General features: G+C 39.2%; 1 protein-coding gene across 1 annotated transcript; it reads left to right on the top strand.

The window, feature by feature from the left end:
• The first annotated feature begins 6,172 nt into the window (after positions 1 to 6,172).
• Positions 6,173 to 7,102, top strand: TAS2R42 (taste 2 receptor member 42). Its single transcript, XM_036866017.1, has one exon. The coding sequence runs from the start codon at positions 6,173 to 6,175 to the stop codon at positions 7,100 to 7,102; it is 930 nt and encodes a 309-aa protein (XP_036721912.1).
• The last annotated feature ends 3,387 nt before the right edge of the window (positions 7,103 to 10,489 follow it).

The following is a 10,489-nucleotide window of genomic DNA, read 5'->3' as shown; positions in this document are numbered from 1 at the left end:
AGACCATGGGGGATTTCACACTGACGCCACGAAGGCTTTATAGTGAGGCCACGGAGGTCTCTCACTAAAGCCACAGAGATATCTTAGCAAGTTCCAAACATTTCATTGAGTTTCTTGGGTCCTATGTGCTTCTTGGAGCCCAGGAAGTTTTGCATGACTTCCAGATTCTTCAAATTTCAACAGGTGAAAATCATAGGGTTTGCCTAGGAATTTGCTCTTGTCATTTGAATACAGTGAAAACCACTGCATCTCATGCTACTCTTCATGCCTTACCTATCAGGCCAAATAGAGGTCACTAGTCTGCATGTAAGAGTTTTCTGGTTTATGATGATGGAAAGGTAAAGAGTCACATAGGACTTTTTGTTTATCTGATCAGTTCTTAATCTTTGAAATCAGAATGCCAATTTGTAGCCAGTTCTGTTCTAATGAGTTCACAGTAGATAGAAATAATTATTGCATAATTCCTGATTCTGGACCTGGGTAGTAATGATTGTTAATAGTAACTAATACTTGTATATAGTTTAAAAGTTTACGAGCATTTTTACATATTCTGTCCTTTTTAATCTTTAATTTTGTGACTTAGGAACCATTTGCTCCATTTTAAGAGAGAATGTTCACAAAACCCATTAGTAAGCTGTTAAGGACTAAATGCACTTTTCTTCTCATAAGGGAAGGAGCTAAGGCTCAGAGAAACGGGCCAGTCACAGAGGAAGCTAGTCTCAATTCCAGGTGCCACCCGGTGCTTCCCATGGTACTGCCCTTTTACTCTGATGCCTTTGAATGGGGAAATGACATCAGAGTCCCCAAAGGAGGAGTGAATAAATAAAAATGCCAGCAGAGATAAAGATCTGGTGGCACTGAAGGGAGATGCAGTTCATTGACTGACTCGCTTGAAGGTGGCAGGATTGGTCTACGGACACAAAACACAGTAGGAAAGTGGCATTTACGACACAGCGGTGCCTGTTCCCCAACTAGGAGGAAAGGCATCAATACGCGTTCAGTTTCAAATATCCACCCTAAGTCAAGCTTTTGTGTTCCTGTGGAAGATAAAGAAGACAATATACAAAGGGTCTTGCTGAATCATGAAAAGTGGCATAAAGTAGGTATCAAGAGTCCAGATTCTGGAGTCAAAGGGCCTGGGTTTGAAACTTACTAACTTTGTTACTAATTTTTCTGGTCACCAATTCTCATGTGCCCAGAACACTACCAAGCAGTTCTCCACCACCAGCTGGGTGTCTTACAGTTCAACTCAGTTCACCAACCTGAAAGCTCTCTGAAAACTTTTGTTTTTTTTAATGGAGACTTCATTATATAGGTATAATTGATTAAATCGTTGACCATGGTGATTGATTCAACCTCCAGCCTTGCTGCTTCCCCCCACCCCCAGAGGTCAGGTGGGTGGGACTGAAAGTTCCAACCCTCTCATGACAGGGTTAGTTCCCTTGGCAATCAACCCCATCCTTAGGTTACCTAGGGGCTTTTAAAAATAAACCTCATTAACGTAACATAAGACACCTTTTATCACTCTCATAACTTAGGAAATTCCAAGGGTTTTAGGAGCTCTGTGCCAGAAGACCAAATATATATTTATTATAAATCACAATATCACAGTGACCTTGGGCAGATTACTTATCCTTTTTGTGCCTTGGTTTCTCTTTTCTAAAAAGTAGAGTAATATTGTAATAATAAATTATTTACATAATTAATACATTAGTTTAAAATTTGAATTAATTAACAGATATAAAGCACTTAGAACAGTGCCTGGCACATACTATTTATTGTTATTTTTGTTATTATTATTGTCATTACTACCATGGGGTTTGAGGAGAAAGATTGTGCTAAGTGGAAATAATTGACTTGAGATTTAAAAAACAAAAATCAAATAAAACTCTTTGGGGTCTGAGAGTCTTCTGTGGGTCAATTTATGTAAGTTAAACATCAGTTATTTCAATACAAAATTTCTATCTCATTTCTACACATACAGTATGTATTTCATTGGTATGAAACTGCTCTGTAGGGTCGGGGTGGTGGAGGGAATTCAGAGGTAATTTGTTTAACACCACCCTAGGAAATTACAATGCAGGGCAAGTAAAAATGTAACACATAAAGCCTTTAAAAACTACAGTTGTTGAAATTGAAGTCAGATTTCCAAAATATGGCCCTTTGTGCCACTGGTTCTTCCTCTAAAACTGATTAAAACAGAGGCAGATACATTATGGCCTCCGTTGTTACTTAGGATTGTATAGTGAGAGAAATAAATGCAGCAATTACAAAATCTATAACACATTGAATTGATTTTTTTTTAATTTTAGAATTTTATTTACTTTTTTATACAGCAGATCTTATTAGTTATCCATTTTATACATTAGTGTATACATGTCAATCCCAATCTCCCAATTCATCCCACCACCACCACCTGCCACTTTCCCCCCTTGGTGTCCATACGTTTCTTCTCTACATCTGTGTTTCTATTTCTGCCCTGCGAACCGGTTCATCTGTACCATTTTTCTAGGTTCCACATATATGCGTTAATATACGATATTTGTTCTTCTCTTTCTGACTTATTTCACTGTGTATGACAGTCTCTAGATTGATCCATGTCTCTACAAATGACCCAATTTCGTTCCTTTTTATGGCTGAGTAATATTCCATTGTATATATGTACCACATCTTCTTTATCCATTCGTCTGTCGATGGGCATTTAGGTTGCTTCCATGACCTGGCTATTGTAAACAGTGCTGGAGTGAACATTGGGGTGCGTGTGTCTTTTTGAATTATGGTTTTCTCTGGGTATATGCCCAGTAGTGGGATTGCTGGGTCATATGGTAGTTCTATTTTTAGTTTTTTAAGGAACCTCCATACTGTTCTCCATAGTGGCTGTATCAATTTACATTCCCACCAACAGTGCAAGAGGGTTCCTAGAAGTAGTTCTTTTTCATGAAGAAAAATACAAAGGCTTCCACATCTTGGTTGCCCGATGTGTATGTTTTTGTGATTCAGTATGACTTCTGATTTGAACCAGGAGACTAGAGAGCAGTGTTGGTTATTTCAAGGTTAGTACAGAAACCTCTCATGAATTCATACACGTTATAAAATTGTCTCTAGTTTTAAGGGGTTACCATCTTTTCTTGCTCTAATACTAGTTTCACAGTCAGGTCTTACTCATTTTCTCTTTTTCAGTATTCCCGATAAGATTACCAACCAAGTTAGCACTCATTCACTTGACATATAGTAATTGAGGGCCTGCAGTCCTCCTTGTTCTAGGAATTGGAAATAGATCAGTGGAGACAAAAAATAGTCCCTTTCCTCATGGAGCATACGTGATTGCCAACGTGGCTAGGGTTGTGTAGTGTAAGTGCCTGACAACAAGCTTTTGATTGCAGAGGCATCCATTTCAAGGACCTCCGTCTTTTTTTTTTTGGCCGTGCTGTGAGGCTTGTGGGATCTTAGTTCCCCCACAGGGGATTGAACCTGCGCCTGTGGCAGTGAAACCGCTGGACCGCCAGGTATTTCCCAAGGGCCTCCATCTTGACTAGACATTGCCAGCTGTCTACAGCTACTACTAAAACACCTAAATAAGAAGCCAGGTTGCCCCCACCCTTGAAGTTTCCCCTTTAGAAGATGCCAGGTAACCTAGATAACAGACTGTTCACTCAAGTGACTCCATTTCTCCCTTTCCAAGCCCTAATTCCCCCTTATTTATTTATTTTTTTTAGAATAGATTTTTTTTTTTTAATAAATTTATTTATTTATTTATTTATTTTTGGCTGTGTTGGGTCTTCGTTTCTGTGCGAGGGCTTTCTCCAGTTGCGGCGAGCGGGCGCCACTCTTCATCGCGGTGCGCGGGCCTCTCACTATCGCGGCCTCTCTTGTTGCAGAGCACAGGCTCCAGACGCGCAGGCTCAGTAGTTGTGGCTCACGGGCCCAGTTGCTCCGCGGCATGTGGGATCTTCCCAGACCAGGGCTCGAACCTGTGTCCCCTGCATTGGCAGGCGGATTCTCAACCACTGCGCCACCAGGGAAGCCCCCCCCCCTTATGTTTTAAATTCGCCGTTAAAGAGTGAACCTGTGAAACCCTAGGCACCCTACCCTCAACCCCAGTAAAGGCAGAGCCCCAGGGGCTTTCTTGTCTCTCTCTCTCTCCTCCTGACTTCACTGTATGGCCCTTGCTGTGCTGTGTACCCTCCAGGACCTGTGAGTAATAAACCTTGTTTTCTCCTGATGGTTATTGCGGAGGTGAGTCTTGCATTCATAATAAGAACCACAGCAGCAGGTCCAGCCACAGCGCTGGCTCTGGTGGGGAAGTGTCTCTGGGGGCTCCTACAGGTAGTTTGGGCCCAGGTGAGTGCCTCAGGCATTCCTAGCCGATAGCATCTCTATAGAGAGGCTGAGACCGACATGAAACAGGTTGTTAGTCAACCAGAATCAGAATCGGCTGAATGGGAAATGCATTGTCAGAGGACAGTGGGCAAAATCCTGTCTTGTTCCTGGAGAACCTTCATAGATTTGCATCTTGTGGGTAGAAAGATGTTTTGCCTGGGTTTAGGAGGCACTGTGCGGCACACATCAAGGAGCTCTCAGTGAGCGCCGACAGTGTACCCCAGACCAATTAAGTCAGAATCCCTAAGAGCGGCTCACAGGCATTTATATATATGTGTAGCTCCGTAGGTAACTCCTCTTTACAGTCAAGGTTGAAAACCATTGTATTAGAGTTACCTGTTTGTTAAAGCAAAAAAAACAAGCGAAAATATATTTTACTGTAAATTAATTTTTTATGAGATGAAGAATGTTATCAAAAGCAGAATTAATGAAAAGGAGAACCTCCCTCCTACCCATCCACCCACTGCCTTTTTTTCTTTTTTTCTACCTTATTTTTTTTCTTACTGTTTTTTTTGTCTCAGCTGACAATAGCTATTCAGAATCAAATAGGCAGGAACTCGTTGGAAACAAAGCTAAAAAATTCAGAGTAGTAGCTCAGGTAGAGGTATGATTTTGGTACCTTTCCATATGCTTTTACATCATTCTGTAAAATCATTTCCATTTTTATCTGTTTCTTCAAAAAATCCTAAAAAGCTTCAAGACCTATGCCAGTTGTCACTATCCACAGGAAACTAGAATTAATTATAGACAATAGATTTCGTAGCACCCTCCTCATAGCACCAAAATGTTGTAATTGTATTTTGGTCAAACTTTTGTCATATTCAATAGTAATAGTTTATTTAATGTTGCTTTTTCCACTACTCTGTGAGCTCCTTGATATTGCTTCTCTTTATTACACTTGTTTCATCTATAACAGTATCTGAAACGTTACGGATTTTATTAAATGAAATTGATGAATAATGCTTGTATTGTAGAGGTTACTTTTAGAGAACTCTATTAAAATTAAGAAACTTGAATCTAAATGGTATTGAGTTTCTGTTGAAAAAGAAAGTACAAATCAGTATAAAGAAATCTGTCTCATATTTGCATGTTTGACTTTTCCAGATGTCCTCACAACTGGAAAATTGCTGCCAGTGCCAATGATGAGTGGGCACATTTACTGTTTAATTTGGCAATCAGTAGCTGATTGAAAGTAAAGTTTTTCATTTAGAGCTGTGAGACTAGATCTCCTTGCACAAATTTCAGACCTATGGCTGGAATAAAAGAGGAAGTTCTGGGCTTCCCTGGTGGCGCAGTGGTTGAGAATCTGCCTGCCAATGCAGGGGACACGGGTTCCAGCCCTGGTCTGGGAAGATCCCACATGCCACGGAGCAACTGGGCCCGTGAGCCACAATTACTGAGCCTGCGCGTCTGGAGCCTGTGCTCCGCAACAAGAGAGGCCGCGATGGTGAGAGGCCCGCGCACCGCGATGAAGAGTGGTCCCCACTTGCCGCAACTAGAGAAAGCCCTCACACAGAAACGAAGACTCAACACAGTCATAAATAAATAAATAAATAAATAAAAGAACGTGAATTTCTTAAAAAAAAAAAAAAAAAGACTGCAGTTTCAAGGCTTTATAAAAAAAAAAAAAAAGAGGAAGTTCTTTATGAAGATAAGTGAGATGGTATCTGAGTTTCACTGAGCATTTTTTAGTACAAAAGTGAAAAGTATCAAACTGGATATCATACAACACTTTGACCGCCAAAAAAATCAGTGAAAAATAGTATTAGCTTTCTGGATTCTTTCTACAGCAATGCCATCTGGAGTTGAAAATACTTTTCTGGTAGAGGTAATAGGAGAATTCATGATTGGAATGCTGGGGAATGGGTTCATTGTACTAGTTAACTGCATCGACTGGGTGAAGAGACCGAAGTTCTCATCAGCTGACTGCATCCTCACCGGCCTGGCAATCTCCAGAATCAGTCAACGTTGGAAAATGCTATTTGACTCGTTTGTACTGGTGTTATGGCCACATCTATGTGCCATTGATAAACTGGCAAAAATTTTTTGGACCCTGTCCAATCACCTAGCTACCTGGTTTGCTACCTGTCTAAGTGTTTTCTGCCTCTTTAAAGTAGCCAGTTCCTCCCACCCCTGCTTCACCTGGCTGCGGTGGCAAATTCGTAGAGTGGTACTTGTGCTTCTGTTGGGGTCTTTGCTCTTACTGTTTTTGAACTTTGAATTAGTAGATGCGTTTAATGGTGTCTGGACTAATGTCTACAAAATATATGAAAGAAACTCAACATGGCCCTCAGATGTAAGTAAAACTCTGTATCTTGACATGTTGATTGTTTTCACCTTCATCTGCCTAATCCCCTTTCTTCTGTCCCTGACCTCATTGCTCCGTTTATTCCTCTCCTTGATGAGACACACCAGGAATTTGCAGCTCAACCCCAGCTCAAAGGACTTCAGCATAGAGGCCCATAAAAGAGCCAAGAAAATGGTGATGTCTTTCCTCCTCCTCTTCATGGTTCACGTTTCTTCTGTCCTATTAACAGGTTGGGTTTTCCTTAAACTGCAGAAACATCAAGCCGATTTGGTTGTCATGTTAACTTTGACTCTTTTTCCTTCAAGCCACTCATTTATCCTAGTTTTGGCAAACAGCAAGGTGAGACAAAATGCCTTAGGACTACTGTGGTATCTTAACTGCCACCTGAAAAGAGTGAAACCTTTAGCTTCATAGACTTTTCCAGAATTTTCTATATTCCAAGAGAACTGAATTAATGAAGAGACATTGAAGATCCATTTTAACTTCTGTTTTTCTCACTGGATTCTTTGAGATACTATTGTGCCTCACAAATTTTCCCTAGAATGGCCTACAAACTAACAATCTACTCACATAGGTGAGTAGATATTTTAAAAGCGAACATCATTGTCATCGTAACACTTTCTAGTAACAAGAAAATATTAGAGACACTATGAATATAAAATATATAATGCAATATGTATTCATTTTATATATGCTGGAAAATATTTACTACAGTCATATGTCAGGAAAAAAAACCATGATTATTTAGACATGAAAATCCTTTCCAAGGCAGAGTAGGTGAAATATTTGTACAATATTAAGTTAAAAATAAATCAAGGAATAAAAATTTTGTAAGCATGGCATCTTAAAATGGCAGACGTAACTTTGAAAACAGAGGATCAGACTATCTATCATTAGGGATCCAAGCTAGACTAGCCACTACCTTTCTAGAATAAAAAAAAATCAACTGAATTTATAAAAAGGTACTGAATAATTATCCCTAAGTGTATAATAATACTTATGTGTCTACTTTGACATGGAATTTGTATGGGGTGTGTGTGTGTGCATCTATGGATTATATGAACAGTAATGTCCCTGGTCAGAGAGGATAAAAACAACCAACTCACCAGAGATAAAAACAAAGTTTACAAGAGAATATCACATATTTGTAGAATTTTTGGACATGTTTGTGTGCATATATAGTGCTAAGTTGACATTTATAGTAATTAAAGTAAAAGCAGCTGAAAATGTATATACATCTTAAGGCCAGCAGGTGGCAAAATTGTGCTTGCTAATGATATTACAATTTTGAATACAATAATTCATAATTTTGCTAGTAATTTTAGAGATTACAATTGTAAACATTTTTTAAAACGATAAAAAATTAAGAAATTTTTGTTAGGATTTATAGTTGCCATAATTATTCAGTGGTAGAAGCAAACAAACAAAAAAACCTAAAAACAACTTTGAAAATATGTGGGTTATAAATTAATTTTGATGGAGCAGTAGGCCAAGTCTGACACTAGGAAGAATGTAAGAACCATAAGAGCTTTGTAAAGCGTGCCTTTACTCCAGGGAACAGGGCTATGGGGTACTCTGATGTATCCATGATGATAATGATACATGTATATGCAGATCTCCGTAAAGATTTAGATTTCTAAGCTTCATTCATTATGTTGGACACTATATAAGAAATTTCCTGGGTGGGGGTAGGGGGAATTACATGAAGGTGGTCAAAAGATACAAACTTCCAGTTATAAGATAAGTAGTACTGGGGAAGTAATGTACAGTGTGATGACTATAATTAACATTGCTGTATGGTATATTTGAAAGTTGCTAAGAGAGTTGTTTGTAAAAGTTCTCATCACAAGGAAAAAGACATCTTTTTTTTGGTATTCATACTAGATGATGGATGTTAACTAAACTTATTGTGGTAATCATTTTGCAATACATGTAAATCAAATTGTTATGTGTACACCTTAAACTTATACAGTGCTGTGTGTCAATTATATCTCAATAAAACTGAAAGAAAAAATAAATTTCCTAATGGTTGTCACTGGGATTATCTTGTTTTAGGAAAGGTGAAATTCTAATTGTACTGGTTATATTTAGATTCAGTACTGAGGATAATTTGATTTAGAATCCCTTTCAGTAAAAAAGTTAAAAATTACTTTGTGCTTATTAGAAGTAAGCATAGTTTTAGTTTTTAGATTTACATTTCAGTGTTACTAAACTTTTCTTTAATGACCTATAAGATAAAAAAAGATTTAGGCAACTATGCATAGCCCTGGGTGCTTATGAGGAATTTAGCAGTAAATGTCTCATTAGGATTAAGTTCTCCCTACTCATGTACTAATCTTGGAGAGGTGAAGCTATAAGAAGTAGGGGCCTGGGAACTTCCCTGGTGGTGCAGTGGTTAAGAATCCACCTGCCAATGCAGTGGGCACAGGTTCGAGCCCTGCTCCGGGAGGATCCCACATGCCCCGGAGCAACTAGGCCCCTGTGCCACAACTACTGAGCCTGCGCTCTAACGCCTGTGAGCCACAACTACTGAAGCCCGCGCGCCTAGAGTCCGTGCTCCACAACAAGAGAAGCCACAGCAATGAAGCCCGCGCACCGCAACGAAGAGTAGCCCCTGCTCGCCGCAACTAGAGACAGCCCGCGTGCAGCAGCAAAGACCCAATGCAGCCAAAAATAAAAAATTAAATTAAAAAAAAATAAAGTAAAAAAAAAAAGAAGTAGGGGCCTATTCCACATAATAGAAGCACAGAAAATGACTATAAAAAGGTGAAGTCTGGGTTATGGGCTGGGCATTGTCTACCAATGTATTTATTGTCTTCTCCCTATTAAAATGGCATTTAGAGATTAAGTTCTGTGCCTCTCCCTTCCATAAGAAGAAGCCTGTGTTAGAGATCCCAGCCTTGATCCAACAAAAGCTACTAGTATCACATCCATAGCTAGTCTCATGCAATCTGGAGAGAACTGGATCCTATTCTGGGACCAAATTATTGGGAAAATAAAATGATTGTCCATGCTTTCTTGCTGATCACTTCCCTCCAAAATAAACTTTTTATAGTCGAAGTAATGAGTTTTTTGGGTTTTTTTTTCAGCTTGCCCACACCTGAGATCAGGAGTGTTGCAAATAACCTGTTTCTGATCTCAAAAGAGGCTTATGCCTGAGCTCTGCCCTAGGCCTAGAACTTAAACTGAGAAGATATTTTAGTGTTCAAGCCATGTTGTCTTGAACTTTACTGAAAAGGTCCCAGTAGAAATACGCACGGGTGAATACAGAACGTGATAATGTTGAATCTCTGATGGTTCAGGTGTTCTATCTGCTGCTCTTGATTAAACCTCATGTTCTCCAAGGCAGGGGCTTTCATAACAGAAGTACAGAAATCAGGGGGGCACCTGCAAAACCCATTCTTCCACAGTCCACCCACCTTAACATTGGTTAGGGCTGTCTATCGAGATCTATGCCCTGTGCTGGATTGCCCAGAATAAACCATTTAAAAATGGATCAGATGGTTGTATGTTAGTACCTCTGTTTCTTAGCCCCAGGTTTAAATGAGTTAGTTTTAAAATAACTTCTTTTCCCTTCCATATGGATCTAACCTGACCTCTAAATTTTAAGGCTTCTATTAATTGTACTCGTCTTTGACTGCAGTTTGAGATGCTTTTTATCAATTAAAAAGCTAAAACAGTCTTTTGAAAAACAGCTCTTTTTTCAAATTAAACATCTTTTTGTTTCTTTATCTGTTGGACACAATCTCTATTACTGTGCCAATGATTTTAGAGCCAAGATGTTCTAAGTACAGTATTTCC

The sequence above is a fragment of the Balaenoptera musculus genome, chromosome 10 (assembly GCF_009873245.2).
Source record: "Balaenoptera musculus isolate JJ_BM4_2016_0621 chromosome 10, mBalMus1.pri.v3, whole genome shotgun sequence".
Lineage (NCBI taxonomy): Eukaryota > Metazoa > Chordata > Mammalia > Artiodactyla > Balaenopteridae > Balaenoptera > Balaenoptera musculus.
Note: the sequence above shows the minus strand (reverse complement) of the source record. Positions and strands in the feature narration are given on the sequence as shown.